At 40.8% G+C, this 23134-nt stretch overlaps 2 protein-coding genes across 2 annotated transcripts in view; one reads left to right on the top strand and one right to left on the bottom strand.

Moving 5' to 3' along the window:
- The window catches only part of rell1 (RELT like 1), a 32786-nt gene extending 28315 nt beyond the window's left edge, over positions 1 to 4471 (bottom strand). The window contains exon 1 of the mRNA XM_005925819.3: positions 4247 to 4471. Within this exon, the coding sequence (XP_005925881.1) occupies positions 4247 to 4271 (25 nt within the window). The 5' untranslated portion in view covers positions 4272 to 4471. The remainder of the gene's footprint in view (positions 1 to 4246) is intronic.
- Positions 4472 to 8772: 4301 nt separating this feature from the next.
- Positions 8773 to 12776, top strand: si:dkey-56d12.4. Its single transcript, XM_005925869.3, has 4 exons — positions 8773 to 9742; positions 9888 to 10079; positions 10161 to 10433; positions 11088 to 12776. Exons 1-4 carry the CDS (start codon positions 9502 to 9504, stop codon positions 12128 to 12130), a joined length of 1749 nt encoding a protein of 582 aa, XP_005925931.3. The 5' UTR covers positions 8773 to 9501; the 3' UTR covers positions 12131 to 12776.
- Positions 12777 to 23134: the final 10358 nt, after the last annotated feature.

The following is a 23134-nucleotide window of genomic DNA, read 5'->3' on the forward strand; positions in this document are numbered from 1 at the left end:
GCGTCTAATACTGCACTTATTACCTGTTTGCTGATGTTGTGTGTGTGTGTGTGTGTGTGTGTGTGTGTGTGTGTGTGTGTGTGTGTGTGTGTGTGTAGGGGGGAGGGGTAATCTTCTCTGATGTACGTGGATAGAGACCAGCTATGTATGTAGTACAACTTATAAGTCACTTTTAATTTGAAAGATCACTAGGAGGTCGTTTAAACTCTGTGGCTGACAGCAAGAAGAGCCACCTCGTCAGGACAACACTCAACTCTCAGGTGTACTCAACACTGTACACCTGCACCTAGAGGGTAAAGGTCACACGTTTGAGTTTGCCAGTGTTCACATTTTAGCCCGAAAAGACCAACGGTGTGAAAGAGGAGTAAAGAAGGCAATCTATGTCCTCCTACAGTGCAGCGTTGAGGCTCCTTCCCAGGCCCTTCAACCCTCACTAACACTTTACTTCAGGTGACCTCAATAGGTCACGTGATAGGGTGGAGCAAGGTGTCACAATGGTTTCACTCCAAACCTCTGGTGGTGATTACCCACGCTTTTGTTTGCACACCCTGGCTCATGTGAGGACACAAATGATTAATTAAATCAAGTTCAGTTAAAGAAGAAAAAAAAGAAATAAAGAAACCTCTTGGGTGAGAGGTGAAACATCTTCAAAAACCTAAAAAAAGTCCAGTTTCATTTTTTCCTTCTAGCTTTTGAGACAAACTTTTCTTTTCTTTGAATCGCTTTGGGGGAGTTTGCTCGACTAAACTGGGAACCACTCTCAGACTCACACACACCAGTGACTGCCTGAGTATCCAGCTGAAACTGGAGTGAGTTTACATTCTGCCTGGTAATTAGGAAAGGATTACTGCACACTCACACATAAACAAACACATGTGATACGAGTGTTTTCCTGTCTCCAAACTAAGGGACTGGATGAGTGGGTATAATTGAATGAGCGTTGGCCTTCTTCAAGCCACAGACCTCTCATGGAAAAATGGAAATAGTCCCCACTTTTTAAAGGTTATGAAGACATCGGCTGGAACTAAATGAGCGAGACTGACACTACAGTACTCTGTCGTTCAACAGGCATCGCAATAATCACTGCTTATAAGTTATTCATCTCCATCGATCCTCATATAAAAACAGAATACTATCAGAGTTAGCATAATGAAATGCACAGATCAGATTGTGAAGACATAAAGTGACAAAAACAAAAACCCAAGCTCATTATCGGTCTAAGGAAATGCCTCAGAAGCTGTTGCAGTCAAACAGTCAATATTTTAAAGATTATACATAAAGGTTTATGTAAGACAGATCAGCTGTTTTCTTCCTACTCACATCTAGTCTCTGACACTGTAAATAAGGAGCTTCATGGTTGTACACAGTGTTGGAGGATAGTGAACTGCACATCTGATTTGTATCAGGGTTTTGTGCCGTTTTGTGTGTTTTCATCTAACGTCAAAAACTATAAATAATGTGGAACAAAAAGAATAAAAACTGTCTACTGTAACTGAACCCTCCTTGTGGCTGTGACTGCAAGCCCGAACAAAGCTTCAATCAGGCGGTCAGCGCCACACTTATGTAAGGCAACTTCAGAGGGGTGAAGTCAGCAAGCATATAACAACAGAGATCCATTTAAAAGCACAGATTATTGGTATATGCTAACAAATTCAGATAAAGTTCAGAGAAGTAGCTGCACATTGATCTAGGGGCAACCTACTAACTAAGCACTCCTGCTTGCTGCAAAGCTCCCACCTGGACTTTCTGGTCTTTCTGGAAGGCGTGGTAACCATCTCAGTCATGGGCACAAACCCAAACACTGATATTCACTGAAATTTCCCACAGGTAGAAGGGTATTTATCAATCTATTTTTTTTGTTTTTGTTTAATGAACTATTACCAATTTTTCTAAACAGCTTTGGTTAACCAAATGAGATGTCTTCCTATGTTGCCCAATATTACGGGTAGAGATGGGAACTGAGAACCAGTTCTTACAGAGAGCCAATTTCTATCTACTTAGCACTTTTAATTCTTATTCTTATTTTTATATCTATTTAAGCGTTTATGACAGTATGTTTGCACTAAGCACCACAGCAATTTCCTAATGTTGTAAACCTGCTCAACATTTGGCAATAAAACCCTTTCTGATTCTGATTCCAGTAGCTCAGTTCCTTGGAATTGTACGTTTGCCTGCCTATTGATTCGAGGAAAATCGGGCACAGTCTGCAGCGTGCATATGGACATTTATATTTTGTTGCATAAAAGGAGGACAGAGTAATTGTATAGTGCAAACATCCAAGACAGAAACAGCTGCATTATGCTGTTAATACAAAATCAGCTCTTTGCAAGCACCTTGCACAGATAGCATGCTAATGCTAAGCTAGCCAAAAACCCAGGGTGAAAGTCGAGTAAAAGCCGACCGCTGCCCAGCAGCCAGACCATGAACTTCAACAGGTAACAAACTGATGAGCAGTCAGGCATCTATTTCTACCCGTCTATGTTTCTAAGGTAGAATCACCATGGAGATCACTTTGAAGTCTCTGTGCTCGTTTTCATTTTTCCTTTTTGTTGTCGGCTTTGTGCTCATACCTAAGTACTAAGAGAAAGATCACACGTGTGTCCTCGTTAGCATAGGGATTTATGTTAGTGGTAATTGTGCATAATGCTTTTCAGGTTATTTTATGGCGAAACATGAAAGTAATCTAAGGAGTAATACATTTATAGACTTTGTCCTGGGAGAAATTAAGTAAGGTACTGCGCTACTTTTTAAAAAGAAAAAGCATTTTGTGTAGTAATGACTCCAACACTGATCACAACACAGAGGGGAAATATCGCCAACATGCACAAACATTTTACTACGTGCAAATTATTTAAGCGAATGTAATGTCTTTATATGCTGCTTAGAAACTCTGAAAGCACCCATCCCTTTTGCAGCAATGATTTATATTTGCCCCGAATACTCTTTTGTTTTTACAGAAAATAATCCAACAATAATTGCTTCGGTTTATTTAGATGTGACGGCGTCGCACTGATGGCAGTTCAGTGTTGATCTCAGCCCTCAAACATCCAGGGTCAGTCTGGCTCTGCTTTTGAGCTTTTAAAGCAACCTTCACACATTTAGGCACAGACATTCTGGCATAAAATTTAACTTGATGCACTTTTGGAGAAGCAGCTGACATTTATGGTTAATATTTCTTAATCTGCTGATTATTACAGTAAACCACAAAACTCATGCTTTTCTGTTTTATACCAGAAGAAGAAATAAATAAACATTTTCTCACGGGAAGCAGTAAAGCGTGATCTGACATTGTGAAACCGTTATTAACATAGCTTGAAGAGTTCTTATCTGATGAGCAAATATTCAACTGCACACTCAGTTTATCAGTACTCAGTTTAATCTTACAGGTTATTCAGTCAGCTTTGAGTTTTGTGATGGAAAATCTGCAGCAGGACAAACAGTGAGTACATTTAAATGGTAAATGTATAGCGCTTTACTTGGTCCTAAGGACCCCAAAGCTTTACACTATACACAATCATCCACACATTCACACACTGGTGATGGCAAGCTACATTGTAGCCACAGCCGCCCTGGGGCGCACTGACAGAGGCTGCCGGATACTGGCGCCACCGGGCCCTCTGACCACCACCAGTAGGCAGCGGGTGAAGTGTCTTGCCCAAGGACCGAGACTGTCGGAGCCGGGGCTCGAACCGGCAACCTTCCAATTACAAGACGAACTCTTGAGCCACGATCGCCCCCTTACATCTTGAAAGAGCTATTATATTAAAAAGCAGAATAGGTCAAGTAATACAAAGAGTTAACTTAACATAACACGTTAACTTTGCAAGCGCCGTAATGATGCCGAAATACCACAAACCTGCAAAAACATATTTCAATCGCTCAAACCCAAAGTTTAACAGTCTTTCTGTGACAATGGGACAGCATGTAAGTCATTATAACTAAATAAAGCTTAATAAGGTGTGTCTGATTATTCAAAAGCAATAGTTTTCCCAAAGCCTCTGACGAGACTCTACTAGCTTTTCCTTTTCCTCTGCCCTGCAGCGCATCTGATGTAGGTGCGCAATATCCTCCTGAAACTTTACACGCGGGCTTATTAACAAGTTCGTTTTCCAGGAAGGCTGACATCAATGTCACGACATGGAAAACTACAGAGGTCTTTTCGCAATATATGTACCATATACCATGAACTGCAGCGGTGAAACACGGTTTCATCCCCACACAAGTTATAGAAAGCTCAGAAACCAACCGTCAGAAGCGGTCGTGTTGCTCATCGCTGGGCTGATATCCAGCAGGCTGGTGTCGGTGTCGATGTTCTAGGCAGCCGCTGACGGTCAGCACTACGGAGCGATTACACTGATCAAAATAAAGCGGAGAGTTGCAGCGAATATCAACGTGTTTCCTGATTCTCAGAGAGCGGATACGCCCTGTAGTGTCCCCGACAGAGAGTCGAGCTGGAGCGAGAGCACTCACTCACCGACACTTCCGCGTTCGTTGCCGCCTTAAGCGATGCCGTGCCTGATTGCACATTTTTTAAAATGCCGATACCAATAACTACTGATGTGTCATGATTTATGAGATGAATCATCATCAGTTTGCAAGCTTTAAACACACTTAGTGACCACAAAATCACTAGTTTATTTTTCCCCACAATTATTAGTTAACACAACAAAACGCACCTTTCAGCTTTTCGTGTATTTTGAAACTGGGTTTGTTGTTGTTTTTGTTTGTTTGTTGTAAAACCTGAAATGTAAATGTGCCTGTCTCTGAAGCACTTTGGGTCAACTTATGTTGTTTAAATGTGTTGTTGGCTACAAATAAAAAAAGATGGGTCACAAAAACAATACAAAAAGGTTAAAAAATGTTCACAATGCATGTTTGAGGTAAAAAAAAAAATTTTTATTTCATAAAATGTGACAGATGTGTGGCCCCTGGCTCAGCTGCAGAGGAGGGGTGTCCGTGAGTTTCAGAGGCGGTGCCAGGCAGGTGAGAGAACAGGTGGTGGTGATGGCACTGAGAAGCTCTCTACTGCTTTTAGTGAAGCTGGAGTGGAGAGGATGGGAGGTTTTTCCTTCAGAACGCCGGAAGAAAGCTAAAGTCAGAAGTGTGTTCCAACCCAAAAAGGATTGCAATAAAGCAAAATGCTCAGTACACTGTGTGTGTGTGTTTTATTTTTTTGGAGAGTGACTACTAAGTGACTACTTTTTATTTTAATTTTAATTTAAACATACTTATTTCTGTTCAATTATCAGTCATACACTTACTATCACTTACTATAATAAGTCTCCATCAACTATCTATACCAGAGCACTTTTAATTAACATTTACACACACTCCACCAATAAATGTATGCATGTAGAAAAAGTTGCTATCTTTTTCTAACTCCTGCGGTTACTAGATAAATGTGGAATATTCTGATGACTTATTTTTATGATGGTAATTTTAGGTTCAACATGATTTCTTTTTTGAAGTTAGCTGTGAGTGCCAGTTAGCTAAAACAGCTAAAGGCTGTTACATAAACTGACAGAATCTTTCAACAACTGTACAGGTAGAAAGGAATAGTTTAAGACTCTAATAAAAGTCCCGATCTCTTAATTTATGTTTTACTTCCACCTTTAGATTTCAGTGGAGGAAGAGCCCAAGTTGTAGACTTATTTTTACTGTTGAGTACAAACGCTAACGTTAGCCTCTGAAAACAGTTGGAAAAGTAAAGCCTGCTAGTTTAACCTTACCGTTTAACTACTCAGCACATTTATAATTGCGTACATATTGAAACAAATAGGAAGGATTAGTTAGTATTTGCAGACATACATTAGCTGAGTCCCAATTCATAGGCCTTCTAAGACTGCCAATAACACGAATGCCAAAAGTGAGAGGTACATGGGACGGTCTAGCCTTCAGATTAGCATCACCTGCTGTTCCCAACTGTAATAATCAAAATAATGATTTACACATAAAATCTTTTTTTAAAGAACCAGAACAGCAACATTCATAATGATGACAAGAATAAAACAATTTCTGTTATTTTCCACTTTTTCCTTCAACAGGCCGGACCACTGTACTGCAGGATTAAACTGAGTGTCCCAGTCCTGGACAGATTTTTTAATAATGAGGACACTAGACCTGATTTTCGCCTGAGCAGGGAGTCTCTAAAAGTGTTGCTGAATCTGATTAACCAGGATGGGACACATGGTTGGGGTGCCACAATTGAGGTCTTGTTTTTCTTTTCTGACTGACATGTGGAGCGTCTTACAGAGTTGTTTCCAGAGTGTTTGCAATAGCTCATTACACTGTTCACTGCATCATCCATAGACGGGGGTGGTATGCTGTTCGTCATCGGGTTATCCGCCTCCCTCGGACACCTGAAGAACTAGATGTCGTGTCTCATGGGTTAGCAGGGCTGGCAAGACACAGAGTCTTTTTGAAAGCTGCTGGTGCAATTGACGGCTGCCATGTCTGCATCAAGCCTCCCAGTGGCCCTGATGGTCAGTGCTACAGGAACAGGAAATTGTTCCCCTCCATAATCCTGCGGGCAGTTTGTGACCATCAGGGCTGCTTCGTGGATACATATGTGGGCTGGCCTGGTTTTGCCTCCTGGGTCAGTGCATGACTCCAGGGTGCTCCGCAACATCCCACTATACCATTAGGTCCGTCACCCTCTTCCAGGTCATTTCATCCTCGCAGATGGAGCCAATTTTCTTTACTACTATCAAACACAACCTGTTTAATCAGTTTTTGATTTAGTTTTTCAGGCATTTTGTTTTTGTTAGAAACTCCTTATACTTTTATTAACTGCAGTTAAGTGCTTATTACTCATCCTCGTACACATCCACAGTGTCTCTATAGGCACATGCATGTAGAAAACCACCCGAAAATAAATCATAAATGTACAGAAGATCTGACCAAATGTGCATAATTCTGCTGTTCATTTCTGGCTTTCAGTGGTGGAAAGAGTATAGAAATCCATCAAGCACATACATGAACTCATGTGCTTTGAATGTGTTCCTCTGAGTTGCAGGTCAAGAGCCTGTTTTGCGTTCAAAAACTCAAATTAGCCTTATTGTACAAGATTGGGACACACCGGTCCAGAATGTAAATTGGGTATCGGTGACAATGAGTCAATGCACTCTGTTCATCTCTGTGTTGTTCCCCACATGACAGTAACAGCTAGTGACGGGTAGACGACGCCTCGTGGAGTTTGTGGCACATTCCCCATGCTGTGTCGACACTGTGTTGGTGTGCCGCTCAAGAGCGACATCTGCAGGATTTCAAAAACCACTGCAGGCAACCTGGATAAAGAGCATGGGGAGAGACTGAACTACCGGTAAGTTCATTCATTCTGATGTCTGGACACCAAATGAGTGATGAATGCTTCACATTACCAGGTTGTGATGAAGTGCTATATTGTGTCTATATTCCAGTGAATTTGATCTTAACAGAAAATATATAATTGACTAACATAGCAATTTACAAAAAAAAAACCCATCTTTGCAAGGAAGTTAAAGTGAAAAACGTGAAATATAAGTTCTCGTGACAGTGGGAGTGCTTGTGTACATGTATGTGAGAGCAGGGTTTATGTATATTAAGAATGAGCGGTTTGAATGAGTTAAAATTAAGTTTATTTGTGTGATATAGTAAAATGAATAATCAATTAATAATAAACTAAATAACAATATTCCTTCCTGAAGATTCCTTCAGGGAGGAATTGGAACATAATTCACTCCAAAGACAAGTGAGCAAAAATGGAAACAGGAAAGGGAAAACACTGACCTAATTTGGCATTATGAGATCAAAATGTTTACAGATTGGTGAAAATGTCCTTTTTCTTGGCGGTTCTATTGTACAGTGCCAAAAATGTAAACACACAAACAGCACCAAAGACAGTCTCCCCCTTCCCCTGAGCACAAATGCAAATGGGTTGAAAGTTCCCCTTTCCAATAAACATAATTTGGTACCTCGCAACTGTACACATCAGTCATTGATCTACCTACAAATTTTGGTCCACACAGACACTTCAGTATTGTTTAACCGATCACTAAAAAAAACCAACCCCGATCCAGTGAGCATAAACGATCCCTTCTAATATTCATTTTCAAATAGAACTGCACATGACTGTACACAAGATGGCGCACTTTACCCATAATGAATGAACACTGAAAAAGAATAAACAGAACCGATGCGGTTATTACTTCATTTACAGATTCTTTTATTTAAAAAAATACAATCAGAATTTCTTAACAAGAAATAAATCACAATGCAGATTTGCTCTGTGTGATAACATGGTGTTTTGTCAATTGCACATTTCTGACACATATTTACATGCAAATTTAAAGCACTGACTCCAAATACGTGATGCAGTAAGAGAGCAGCTGGTTGCAGCACTTGGAAAACTGACTATTTGACCGTATCTTGAATTTAAACAACCAATTACAATTCACGTTTAATTAATTAGTAATGAACTGCAGTGCCTCCCAAGGGGCTGGGTATAGAGTAGGTTTGTGAAAGCAGCAGAAAAGTCATTTTTAGTAACCTGACTTCCATTTCTGGTACATTATGGCGTAAGATGAACTCTGAAGATGTTATATTATACGTACACGTGCACAATTTGAAACAGAAGTATTAGACCACCAACACGTTACACCTCCAGGAGCTTTTTATGACATCCTGTCCATTTCCAGCTGTAAGGGAGGCGAGATACTTCTAGCTGGGGTTATGTCTGGGATATGTCTCTGCTTATGTTCAAAACTTTCTGCACGTTCAGGACATGTGAGCCAAATCTGTGGCTTGAAATAAGTATCTTTGGGAACATTTACATTTGTTTTGAATAAAAAAAAGTTTTAGTTTTGGTGGGCTCCGTCAGATTTTTAATTGGCCTCCGCATTATTCACTTTGGCAATGGCTTTCTTAAATCCACAGATTTCAGTACTTCCCTCGTTCACTTTAATACTTCCGGTTACTCAAAGCGAGAGCTAGCGTTCACTTGTTGCTAACAACACATTCGGTTACTTTGTGCTGTAATTAGCGGCTTTACCTATTCGAGGATGATATCGTGTTCAAGGTGTGCTGTTATCGGCTGCCACAGTAATTCCAGAAAGCTGAAAAACGCGTTAGAAATATTTTGCTTAGAGCATCAACAACTTCGAAAGGCCTGTCCGTGCCCAGCGCCATACCCACTGCACGCTATGCCTCGGAAGGAGGGTCGGAAACTAGCGTGGCTGGAAGCTTTAGACTCAAACACCCTCCGAAGAGAATCGAGAACACATCCGGGAATTTTTCGCGTTCTTGGAACAGTACTTGGTCTCCCACTGATGACGTATCACGAGTACACGTGAACGCAAGTACGTACGAGACAGCCCCTATGTTTGCTTCCTTCATTTTATAGGGCTTTGAGCGTGACGTCGCGGGAGGGGGCGTGGATAGGAGTTTTGGTTGAGGCGCCATTTGTGTAGGCCAAACAAAGTGCTAACAACTGAGAGAAGCTAAAGCACACGAATAACATCAGCCATGGTTCGTACTTGCTGTGTGGTCTTCTGTAATGTTCGATCGCATGACCGACAAGGAAATAAGCTTGAAAATGGGCTTTCTTTTCATTCTTTCCCCGCCTGGAAGCAAAATGAGGGAGCTCATGTATCGGATGTTACCAAAAGAAGGCGTCTAGCATGGATAGCAGCTGTGGGACGAGCGGATATCCAATTCTCTGCCATCCCCAGATATCTGCTGGTGTGTTCCAGACATTTTTATTCGGGTAAGTTCTAAAAAAGTACTCTTTATAGCCTAATGGTTTTATTTTCGATGCGCTCCGAGGTCATAGCAAATTAGAACAACGAATGACTATTTTCGCAGAACGACGTTCTATTTATAGAGTTGCTAATTATTTGGCATTATTGCAGGCAAACCAGCCTATGAAATGGATGAAACTAATCCTGACTGGGTTCCAACGCTACGCATGGGGCACTCTGAAATCCCTGCTTCAAGCTTGGACCGGTACCGTCGGCGAATGCAACGAAAACAACAAACAGCAGCAGTCGGAGGAAAATACAAACCCCCCACTTCAAAGATAGAGAAAATTCTCTCACTGTCCGGTAATCAGCATATAGCTTTTTGACGCTTCATGCACTTTTCATTGGACTTCTGGTGAACATTTACCTCATATGTTTGCACAGGCTTTGGTAATGAAGCAGCAGAGTCTGAGGGTAAGGCCTGCGCACAAGAGCTGCCAGAGATGGACACGACAGAAGACCAACACCATAATCACCACGTGATGGAGGCTGTGGGCAAGAGTTGTGTTGGACAAGTGGAGGCAGAGGTAGTAGCAGCAACTCAGCATTGCCTGGGCTATGATCGGCCCCCACCTAAGAAAAGAAGAAAGCTCACTCAGACCACTGTGAGTCAGACAGCTTCCAGCAACACAAACAAAGACACAGAATCTTTACCTGGTGAGTCTAAATGTGGTGTGTCCACGTTTCACATTTTAATCATGCAATTCTAATTCTCCTAAACAATAGGCTATGGTGAATGGCGTTAGTCGGCACTAGCTGGTTATAGTAACAAGTGTGTTAGGCTGGATGTTAGCAGGTTATTAGCAGCTAATTCTTAATTTTAAAGAAAGTTTAGGCCCATGGTTAGTAATTAAGACCAGCCACATGCTGACAAAACTATGTCTTCATTTATTTGTCCCATAGAGATTAGCCCCAATGGCTGTGAAAGTCTCAGGTTTGGGTTTATAAAGAACATGCTAATGAGTTATTAGAGGCAGTTATTTTATCATGTATTTAAAGCAACTGCAGCTGTATGAAAACCAAGTAAAATAATTTAAATGCAACCTTTGCAAACCAAAGTTTGTGATTTATTTATTTTTTTCATTTAAAAATGAAAACTAAAATCTAATCACAGTCACAATTTAATACAATTCTGACACATTTTCAGGGGACTTATAAATGTCAACATAAAATGTTTCTGATTTTCCGTGTGTGTGAGATTGTAGAATGAGAAATTCCCCTCAAAAACACAATACGTGCGACTCGACAGTTTCGCTTTATTGCTTACAGTTTTTTTGAGTGCACATCTGATCGTATTTTTGTGTTATTCAGACTGCGCAGTGGCACCTTCAGTCATCTTAGACCAGGCCAGCATCTCCAAACAACCCCCTGAGCTACATGTGCACTCAGTCCACACACAGTGGGAGGATCCTTCACAACAAGATCATCAATACTGCAACAGGTCTCCCAGAAAAGAAGTGCAGGATAAGATGACTCAGTGTGATGAAGTTGCATATTTCATTCTTCAAAATGATGCAGACGCTTTGCTGTACACTGGGATACCCTTGGAAACATTTAACACACTTGTGTTGACACTGGAAGGATGTGACGACAATGAATTTACAATGCCTGTGCGAGATCAAGTCCTCATGACTCTTATGAAATTAAAGAGTAACCGTGTAATAGGTGACCTAAGCCGCCAGTTTCGTATATCACAGAGCATGGCCAGCAAGATCATCTCACACTGGTTGGACAAACTGGAGGAGGTTTTCCGGCCATTAATTCCATGGCTGCCAAAAGAAACTATTAAAGCAACTATGCCTGCAGCCTTCAAGAAGACCTTTCCAAATACTACGTGCATTGTAGACTGCAGTGAGACCCTTTTGCAGAAACCCAGAAATCTGGACTCAAGAAGGCGATCGTACAGCCATTACTACTCACGCAACACGGTCAAATATTTGGTTGCTGTTGCACCATCTGGTCTAATCATGTTTGTGTCTGCAGCATATGGCAGTCAATGTAGTGAGAAATTTATCACAATGGACTCTGGAATGTTAACATACCTTAAACCTGGTGATGAAGTCATGACAGGTGGAGATTTAACATTAAAAGACTTGCTCTTTGAGAGAGAAGTTGGATTAGTAATACCCTCTTTCACAAAAAAACGTGGACAGCTAACTAAGGAACAGGTAACGGACACACGTCGGATTGCAAATGTAAGAATCCACGTTGAACGAGCAATCAGACGTTTGAAAGTCTACAAAATACTCTCACAAATCGTTCCAATAAGCATGGCTCCTAAAATAGACAAGATTCTGAGGATATGTGCTGCTCTAGTCAACTTACGAGAGGATCTCATCCGTGATACAGAATAACTGTGCATGTTGTAAACCAGCGTAAACTCAGGGATATCAAGATCGTTACCCAACGTAATTTTATTTTAAGGTAGAAATTTGATGTACGTATTTGGAGAGAGGAAATGATTCAAGGTCTGTTTTTATCTTCTGTTCTACACGATGTAAATATTTTTGTAGAAGAAAGGTTATGTGATAAAAAAGTGCACATATAGTGCAATCTACTGAACAATTAGTACTTTTTTTTTTATTCAACCACAATGTGCTCTTCAAGTGGAAACGAATGTTTTTCTCAAAGCTACAATAATTAGTTGTGCATTCTTGACATTTTGTTATTGTCTTGGAAAATTACAGAAATACAGAACTATTTTCAACAGTAAATGTTGTCAGTTTGGTATTTATATTCCACCATGTGTTAAAATGTAGTTGTTGTTGCCACTGAATGACAAAATGAAAGACCCAGTTTTGCGACCTACTGAACGACCCATTGACCCAATCACTGAACTGAATTTGGTGGTGAAAAATGTTTCTTATGTTAATTTAAGAGCAGTTAAAACTGACGGGGAGCGTCCAGTGGAACAGAGGCGGTGGTTTACGACAACGGTTGTCTGCCATCTAGAATCCAGTTTTGAGATCCCTTCCCAGATGCCTTGGCGCCCACTCACATCCTGGGCCATTTGACCCGATAAGACAAATGATAGGGTGGGGCTCGGTTTCACAATGGGTTCACCCGAAACCATGGCTGATTGTGACCCACGCTCGTTTTCATACCTTGGCTCATGTGATTAGGTTGAGGATCATTAGGGGGTCCGTTGTCCCTCTCAGGGGGACACTCCCACAGGCTGTAATCTGGGGCTCTTCACCATTTGACCCTAGAACCGAAGAAGCTTCTCAGATGAGTCGAAACGTCTTCAAGCCACCTAAAGGCATCCAGATGCTTTTCTTTCCAATGTCTCCTTTCATTCACAAGACAGACCGAACTCTGCCATCATGTTAGTGTTAAACCCGTTTATAGTTGTCACATGAGCAAATGTGCATTAAAGCTTGCCTAGTATTTTGAAATATCTCTCATTTAACTGAAATCTGCTGCATAATCCTCTACAAGTTGCGATAAGAAACATGAGAAGTAAAACCCTCTTAAGGGCTTTACTTGTTCCTTTACAGATGCTTCATTGTATTGCAACATAAATGAAACATGCTCACTAGCACACAAAGCACTGTACGTTGCACTTCCATGTAATAGCCTCTGCTGCCAGTTTTCTGCAGCTGCAGATCTCCATCTACCAGTTTGATATCGCTGCACTTCTGGCTAAGCTGCTCAGTGAGCGAAGGATGGGTCGGCACTGGACATTTTATTTCTATCAGCTCATCTGAGTCAATGACCCCGTCAGGACTAGCAGAGCGCAATGGCTCCTGGATGCTGATAACACTACCCATGTGAGGAATGTTCATGCCCTGTTCTTTCAGCTGATGACAATTAGCAATCTAACTTCATTTTCTTTACCATGGTTGCTCTTCAGAAATTTGAAAGATAGAACGCCGTGAATGGATTACAGATTAGTTCATAACTGTGTGCTTGGTGAGGCTGAAAAAAATGCTTATCAACTTTACTGCTGCAGTGGTTTCATTGGTGTTTTGCCAACACTGTCTTGTGTGTGTAAGGTGATATTATGTGTTAGGGAGTTTGTGTCACTGCAGTCTGGGAGTTCACATTGTACTGGTGCTCTACCCTGTGATGTCTGACGTTTATCTGGCTTAGACGTTTGGGTTCAAGGTTCTTTGCTGTCCCTGCATTCCACCTTTCTCACTGTCAATCTTCGTCATTTAACATAATGAGGAAATGTACACTAACAGAAGTACTACAGTGTCTGTTTATATCAGTGTTGGACAAAGGGCCAGTGTCCTGCATGATTTAGATATGACCCTGGGTCAACACACCTGAATCATAGCTAAACCACTGAAATAAAAACACTGGCAAAGTCACTCATATTTTTCAAATTTCATTGATGCAGAAAAAAACATCCACATTCTGTAATTTTTGGCTCATAAGATGTCAGTGTAATCTGAATGGAGTGGTGAAGCGTGTTGTCAGTCAGTGAACGAGAGCTGCTGAGTTCATGTGTGAAAAGCTTGATTCACACGTGTACGTTGACCCAAACATACTGAGGATGACGACTGCTACTTTCTTAACGTTAAGGAACTGCTGTGTATTGACATCAGTCCAAAACTTTGCAGGCCCGTTAGTGCGAAGATTCTGTGCCATGGCTAAGGATGACTGCATGTCAACAACTTCAAGTATGAACTTCCCCTCGTCAGTGGAAGGGACCACTTCCTTTGCTCTGATGGAGTCGCCTTCTGTTGAAACACTAAATGGGTCTCTGGCAAAACTCATCACCTCTGTGGGTAAAGCAAGTCCATCTAGTCGACCAGAAAAGTTCTCTTTCAACTAGGGCTGCCACAAACGATTATTTTGATAGTCGACTAGTCACCGATTATTTTTGCGATTAGTCGACTAATCAGATCATCATCCATTGGATGTAAAACGTACAGCTTATTGCACCAGCATGCGTCTGCTCTTTTAGAACTATCATTAGCTTACAGCTATAAGTGTTTAAGGTATGTGAAACTAAAAATAAAGACAAGATAATAGTTTATTAGACTTTTAATGAAATTTCTAGTTTGAAGCAAACCGAAAACAAATATAACAAAATAGCATTTTGTGCTCAGTCCTCACAACTATATTGAACTTTGGGACTATATAGTCAGTATAGCAATCTACACGAGATTATTGTTCATAGCCAGGAAAGTTAGCTTTTCTACATGTTCTTCAGAAAGGCTTGCTCTCTTTTGAGTGTAGATGTTCCCTGCTGTGGAGAAGATCCGCTCCGATGGGGTGGAGGTTGCAGGAATGCACAGAAAAGATTTAGCTAGCTTTGATAGTGTGGGGAAACGTCCCTCATTTTCGCTCCACCATTTAAGAGGATCATCCTTTTTATAAACTGTGGCTTCTTTAAAGTACAGCTGAACTTCACTTCTCACAACTTGGACATCTTGGTCCTCCTTAGATGCTTCTTCCTCATTGTCACCCTGACTGTCTGTGTCAGACTCAAGGAGGTTGTCCAGAGCAGTCTTTTCAATTCTACCCGAACCATTGACTGTCTGCATTTTTGGATGCTCATGTGTTTGCTTTTTTGACAGCAAGCACTTCAACAGTCCCCTGCACTCTGATGACATCTTCAGGAGCCAAAAACTTCAACTTTCTGTATCTGGAGTCCAAGCCAGCTGCGAGAATAACAGGGTTTTCTTTGTCTGCTGAGAAAGTGCATATACTCCCACATCTCTGTGTTATGCCTTTTTCTGCACTGGCAATGAAAGATTTTCCTGAGCTCGTCTCCAGGTGGCTTTGGTGTACAGCCCGTGTCAGCCCTTTGACCACCTGTGGAAGACCTGAAACAGTTGTGTACTGCTGTCCACTAAAGTAAACAGTAGCAGTCTCAAAAGGTGCCAAACCTTGTTTCAGTTCTTCAAGCAGCACCCACTGCTCTGGCTTCAAGTCGAAGTAGTGTTTCCCCCTTGGTGTTACCTCGGGATCTGAAAGAGTGGCAGTGAGAGGCCAGCGCTGTTCGAGGAGTCTTTCTATCATGTGGAATGTACTATTCCATCTTGTACTGACATCTTGGATCAGTGTATTTTCTTCACATTCATTTGCTCCCGTTTCATTTTTAGTCTTGTACTAGCCAGCTCGCTTCTCTTAAAGTGCTCCACTAGCTGCCTAGCAGCACCTAGTGCTCTGCTGATGGTGGTTTCTTTGAGAGCAGTATTGACTATGAGCTGGAGTGTGTGTCCAGCACAGCAGATAGAGGCCCATCCATGTTTTTCTTCAAGCAGTCGCATTGCTGCCACCATATTGGAACCACTGTCATGTACTACTGCTTTTATTTTGGCAGGCAAGATGTCAAACTTTGTTAGCACCTCTTCCATCCATGTCACTATATTGGCACCAGTATGCCTCTCCTCAAGAGGCATGGTATCAAGGATGAAGCTCTTCATCTTCCAATCTGTTGCAAGACTGGTCCAGACATCAGCAGTCAGGGTGAAGAAACCTTTGACACCACCAAGGGTCTGCTTTACCTAAAGATATGAGATGATTTGGGACAATAGTAAGCATTAGTGAAATATATTACAGTATATTTTTTCATTATTAATAATGCTTGTCAGTTTATGCATCAAGATTTAAATTTACCAAATGAATAATTCATTTACATCAAATACAGTTACGTATGTTAAACAATAAACATTCAACATATCAGTAAAAAACAAAAAACAACAACTTTCCATTACATGCTTTAACCAAGATTAATTTATTGGTTGCTCAGTCAGCAAGCTCTTAGTATTATTTCATCATGAAATGTATTAAATTCTAATACAAATTGCTATTTTGTGTTTGTGGTGTGAGAGAGTGGAGAGAAAGAGAGACCAACCTTCTCAAAGGTAGCATCATATTTCTTTTCCATCAATTTGGTGAAGTGGGATCGGCCTGGTAGGTAGTTATCATGTTAATCTGGGTTGAACTGCTCGATCATCTCTTTGAAACCTTGATCATCAACCATAGACAGAGGTCTCATGTCCGTCACCAACATGTTCAAGATTGATTCAGTCAGGACATCTGCTTGTCGAGGTGTACATGTTGTTGGCTTAGTGACAAAGTCGTCCACTGAAGACGAACGTATTTTTTTAGCAGTCCTGTAACGTCTCAGCGTTAATCTCGTCAATACGATGTTAACGCTAGCTCGATAACGTTGTGCGAGGGCTGCACGGGACTCACTAACGGAGATTTGTCGCGTTAATGCGGTTATGGCATTAACATCATATTAACGAGATTAACGCTGACAGCACAAATAATTAGCTTGTTGTTTACGATAATGTTAGCAGCTAACTAGCCAATTAGCTTACCAAGACGACTGTACCACTTCGTCGTCGGATGCCACGACGTGCTTCCTTTTTAGATGCTCGTGCATCGCGGTCGTACTGCCATGGAAGGCAAGTTCCATTTTGCAGATTCTGCACTGGACCTTCTTTTCTTTTGTTTTGTCAAAATGCTCCCAGACTTTCGAGTTCTGTTGCTGAGTAGCCATGATAACGGAGACTGCTTCTTCTTCTTCTTTGGCGTTTAACGGTATCCTTGTAGATGCATTTCGGCCATCTTCTGTTTCAGTCTGTTATTACACTCTTGAATCCTACTGTTATTCCTGCACCTTTCAGGATTTTACGGCATTTAAACGATGCGTCGACTACTAAATTAGGCGTCGACGTAATCGTGACTAGTCGACTAATCGTGGCAGCCCTACTTTCAACCTTGCAATGAAATCAGTCATCACATCCGTGATTTGTGTCGGTGATTAGATGCATTTGCGGAGTGTTGGAAAATGCAGCAACCGGCCTGCGCTCAAGTCAGTTTAGACTTGACTTGGAATGCACGCATCTGTTCCACAAGTTCAGTGACAGTTTTGCCTCTGTTTCGTAGTCCCACACTGAGGTCATTCATGTGTTTGAATATGTCAGTCAGAAAGCAGACATTGGCCATGAAGCTGTTGTCCATTATGCGATTCAAGTATGTTTCTGCTTTTTTTTTACCTGCTGTTGCAGAGGAAAGCTGTGATCGCCTCTTTGAGATCACAGAAACGCTCGAGTGCCCTGCCTTTGGACAGCCACCTGACATCATTGTGCAGTAGCAGCTCATGGTGCTCACCAGACATTTCTGAGAGCAGCATGCGGAATAAGCGGTGCTGGAGGCTTGATGCTGAGCGAATAAAATTAATTGTAGCCATCACGGTGTCCATTGTCGTTTTGAGCTCTGCGCTTAGTTTCGTGCACAACACAGTCTGATGAACAATGCAGTGTAAGGTTCTCATCTGAGGTGCAACAGCCAACCACCGCGCTGCCAAACCACTCACTTTTCCTGCCATGGATGGAGCCCCATCCGTCACAAGCACACAGACGCTTCAAATATCCAGACCAAAGCTGAAATCTTCTCAAACATTATTTCGCCAGTTGTGTGTCCCTCTAGTGGCAGTAAGCCGAGCAGTTCCTCTTGGAAGCATTTGCCATCAAAAAAACGGACATATATGCACAACTGTGCATTATCAGTTCTGTCTGTGGACTCATCTACTGCTATAGACATTACATCAGTTTTCTCCAGGTCATCTAAGGCTACGTTCACACTGCAGGTCTTAAAGCTCAATTCCGATTTTTTGATCAAATGCGATTTTTTTGTCTGCTTGTTCACACTACAAATAAAATGCGACAGCAAACGCGCTCTAGTGTGAACGCTCAAAGCGGCCCGCATGCGCAAAAGAAGACGTCACACACAACGTGCTCTGTTTAGACCCAGAGCAACAGTATTGTTTGACTGATGGCCCTTAATATAAAGACTTCGGACTTTACGTTTCCCAATTTTTGCTTTAAGTTATTTTGTTATTTACATAATAATGTAGATAACCTAATAATTATCCTTATTGCTGTTTTAGAGAGGAGCAGTGCTTCAAAGGATAGTTGCAGAATCTGCAGATTATACAGTACAAATAAAATGTTCACGTTTCTCCAACGTTGTCTTCCCATCAGTTTCACTGACATCTACACTGGATAGCAGGAAGCGTTCGCGATATCTTATCGGGCTCTTCTCCGGTGCTTCTCCTGGAGCTGATAATTGGCGTCTGTCTTGTGTCAGTGACGTAAAAGATGGGTTTAATGCGACATGACCTTTCAAACAGCAGTCGCTTTCTAAAACATCAGATATGTATCAGATTCAGTACCACATACGAAAGTGACCCAGATGGGATTTGAAAATATCGGATTTGCGCCGTTCACACTGTCATACCATGATCGGATATGGGTCGCATAGGGTCAAAAAAATAGATTTGATGCGCTTTCGCCTGCTGTGTGAACGTAGCCTAACAGCATTTCAAACACATATGAAGCCAGAACTTCAATCCTACGAATATTTGAACTGTCTGACAGGGGCACGTTTTCAATAGCAGATGTCACACTCACTTTAATTTTTTCGTCGTTTATCACCCCATCCACCACGGCCAGCATGCACTCTTTCAGAATCTGTGTAACGTCTTTTCTTCTTTGCCAGGATCCAGCAAACACGAAGGGAAGCTGCTGCAGCTCTCTCTTGGGCTGTACATGACCTCACCATGGTAGTACAGCTCTGGTTGTAAGATGCAATTAAACTCCGTACTTTTGCAGCTCTCTCCTGAGATCCCTCTGGAAAGTTTTTGCAGAAAGTCTGGTGTTTGTCATTGTGGTGTCTTCGTAAATTGTAATCTTTAAGTACCACAACACACTCACTGCAAATTAAACACATTGGTTTGGCATTTGGATTTTGCGGTAAAACGAATAAGTACTTGTCAGTCCAGGCAGGGTTAAACCGACGGTTTTCATTGTCAGTTTAACGCTTGTGGATTGAAAACGACATGCTGTTGTCGCATCATACATTACGATGATAGCTTGATGTGTTTACAACACGGTGCATTGTGGGTGGAATATTGCTAGGCTACTAGGAGTGTTGCATTCATAGTCCACACTATGCTGTATTTTCTATATATATTTTTTTGTTCTCTGTGTGTTTCTGCTAGGACCATGGGCAGGGCCACTCGGAGGTTGCTTCTGGGCCGCATGTGGCCCGCAGGCCACCATTTGAAGAGGCTTGGTGTATATGGACAATAGCAAACACTGAAATACATTTTTTGCATGCAGCAATGAATTTTGTTCACTCAAATTTAGCTTTTCTTTGCTCAAAATAAAATTCTCCTTAAAATGCAACACTTGCACCTGAAATTTTTTTTTTACGTGGGCTCACATTTTTTTTCATGTGCGTTCAGAATAGTGGCACGAAAATAACATCACACTACTGAACTGTCCTCACTGCTTTTAAAACATCTCTGTGTATCCACCAACCATGTGTTGCATTGATGCTGAGTAAAAGAAACTGCAGTGAGAGAAACCTTTATGGACAGTGAAGGTGTAACCCCGCAATTGTCAACAATAGCGCAAGTGGAAGTAAAAAGCCATTTTCTGCTATGAATCAGGGGTAATGGTGCGAACTCAGGAATACTGTGGATAAGAAAAGACAAATCTTTATTACTTCCACGCGTGGAAAATCTCTTGTTCACGGCAGAAAGTACAAGTTAAAGAGCAGTAAAAGTTAAGAAAAACATAATAGAATAAGATAAAATAGAATAACAGACTTTACAACATGAATAAAATACTGTATAAAATAAAATTAAACAATAACTGTTAAAGCAGGAAAAAAAACACACTTGGTATTGGACCTAATATTGCATACAAGGGAGACTGTGCGAAGGCTATCATGGTGTATTGGATGTTTGTGTGTGTTGCACATGTGTGGTCATCTGCAGAGACCATGTTGTAGAATCTGACATCAGTTGGAAGGAAAAAGGGAGAGAGAGAGATGACACTGTGGAATCAGAACAAAAAAATACACAATTGTTCCAAGAGAAGGAAGACCAGGAGGCAATACAACAACAGATGCACTGCAAGCTTCAAGACATTGAAGCTATACACCAAGAGGTGCATTGCAAACTCCACGCCACAGAGAAAAAATAGTGAAAGGCTTGAGAGTAATGTTGAAAGAAGCGACAAAATACACAAACACTGAAAGACAAAGAACAGCAGGATGCAACATGCCAGCTGATGAAGTACAAAATTCAAGAAATGGAAGCTATAAATCAAGAGATGCAATGCAAGCTCCAACACATGGAAAAGAAAAATCAAGGCTTTCACACAATGTTTGATGCAGCTCGTCAAAAAAAATTCACAAATGCTGAAAGAGAAGGAAAAGCAAGAGGCAACACAACAAGATGAAGACATGCAGAAAAAAAATATGAACAGTGTGATGTTTGATGAAGCACTCAGAAGAAACAGAGATGTTGAAAGAGAAGAAACATCTGGAAGAGACACAGAGAGAGATGCAGGATCTTCTCCACGACTTTGACAAGAAAAGTTCTGACTTTGAAGTATTTTATATTGAAGGAGAAAAACATTGGATTTGAGCAGGAGAAACAACTGGAGACAAAATGCACAGAAATTGAGTGCAGTACCCAAGAAATGGTGACCTAAAATACACATTTGCAAGGACTCTATGATAAAGTCAGTACACAAATACTGAAATGTGGGAGGAGAAACAATGTCAGGAGAAAAAACATAAAGACATGCTTGAAGAAATGCAGAGGAGACGTCAGAAATTACAAGCCATGCATGAGAAATTACAACTAAAAAATGAAAACATCAAAGAAAGCACAGGATAAGAATTATAAAGAACTGGAAGAAAAACAAAGAACTTCAAGAAAAGGACCAAGAGAAGCAAGAAGCACTGAAAGAACTGGAGAAACGGTCCCACACACTGGAGCTGCAGCATGAGGAACTTTTCAGTGAGATGACCAACCTCAGTACAGAACAAAGATCTGCAGGAACGGTGCCTGAAAAAGAAGAGAAAGTGCTTTGGGCTTTTCCGGAAGAAGACTCTGCTGCTTCGTCACTTCAGCCCCTGAGCCAAAAATCTCCTAACCCTAAAAGCTGTACCTGAGAAAGAACCCGGAAAACGGAGGTTTTCCATTTTCATTTTAAAAAATAATCCCGTCTACACGTAAACGCAAAAATGAAGCAAAAATGCTGCTAGGAACATGCCAAAGCAACAGGCGGCGATATATTCCTAACCGTGTAGAAATGTTGGCCAATCAGAAGTCTAGAAGCCTCGGTGGGAAATAGTAAACAAAGATGGGGCATAGAAGCAGAACCGAGTCGTATGTGTGGAGGGACAGTGTGTGTATATGTAAGCATTTAAACACTGCAGAGAGTACATTGATGGATTGATTGATTGGTAATTTATTTCAACATGTGAACAATATACAAGTACATTTAGAAAAGAAAATAAGAGAGAAAAAAATACTATACAAATTACATACAAAAAAACGTTCTGATTAATTTACACGTTGAAAAGGAGTGGGAAGAAGTAAACACTTATTTAATCCCACCCCTTTGCCATAAATTATCAGTTAATATTTAGTCAGCTTCCTTACTGATATAATTTGTAATAAAAATAGTGAACAGATTTCTGATATACTATATACTATAATATCACATCATGAGTTTTTTTGTGTTTGTTTTTAAATAGAGACATTTACTTAATTTAAATATTTTCCTTTTCTTTATAGTTCAAGAAGATCATATTTTTATAACTCTTTGCTTTAATTCCATATTCAGACTGTTCCATAGTTTCACTCCATGAACTGAAACACAAAAGCCTTTTCTTGTAGTACGTACCTTCATTGTTTTGAAGTTACAAAAACCCCTTAAATTATAACTTCCTTCTTTCAAAAAAAACATACTCTGAATATTACCTGGCAGTTCTTTATTTTTTGCTTTGAATAGAATTTGTGCTGTTTGGAATTTCACTATATCGTCAATTTTCAATATTTCAGACTGCAAAAATAGTGAGTTTGTATGTTCCCTATAACCTGCATTGTGGATGATTCGAATTGCTTTTTTTTGAAGAGTAAAAAGTGAATGTAATGTGGTTTTATAGTTATTGCCCCAGACCTCTGCACAATAGCTTAAGTATGGTGAAACCAGTGAACAGTATAGAATATGAAGTGATGACGTGACGAATCCTACTTCCGGGCCTAAAGTAGTCTGCGTTTAATATGGCTTTTGTGTTGTTAACATGTTTAATGTTTGTATTTTCTTCTATTTAATCTCAAAAAGCTCCTAAAACAGTCAGTGATCACTGTTGACCTCCCTCGGCTTTTATTACCGCTAATCATTTATTTAAGCTCAGTTTTTAAAACCTTAGGATGTAACTACAGCCCAGCCCATGCAGCAGTATATGAATGACTAACCTCGTATTGTGGATGGATTATCTCAGTTGTTCTCCTGGCTGAAGTTTGGTCCTTTTACAGCATCCTGCCATGCGATTACATTTGTTCCTGACCACCGAGAACA

The sequence above is a fragment of the Haplochromis burtoni genome, unplaced genomic scaffold, assembly GCF_018398535.1.
Source record: "Haplochromis burtoni strain Fernald_Lab_line unplaced genomic scaffold, NCSU_Asbu1 Contig_82, whole genome shotgun sequence".
Lineage (NCBI taxonomy): Eukaryota > Metazoa > Chordata > Actinopteri > Cichliformes > Cichlidae > Haplochromis > Haplochromis burtoni.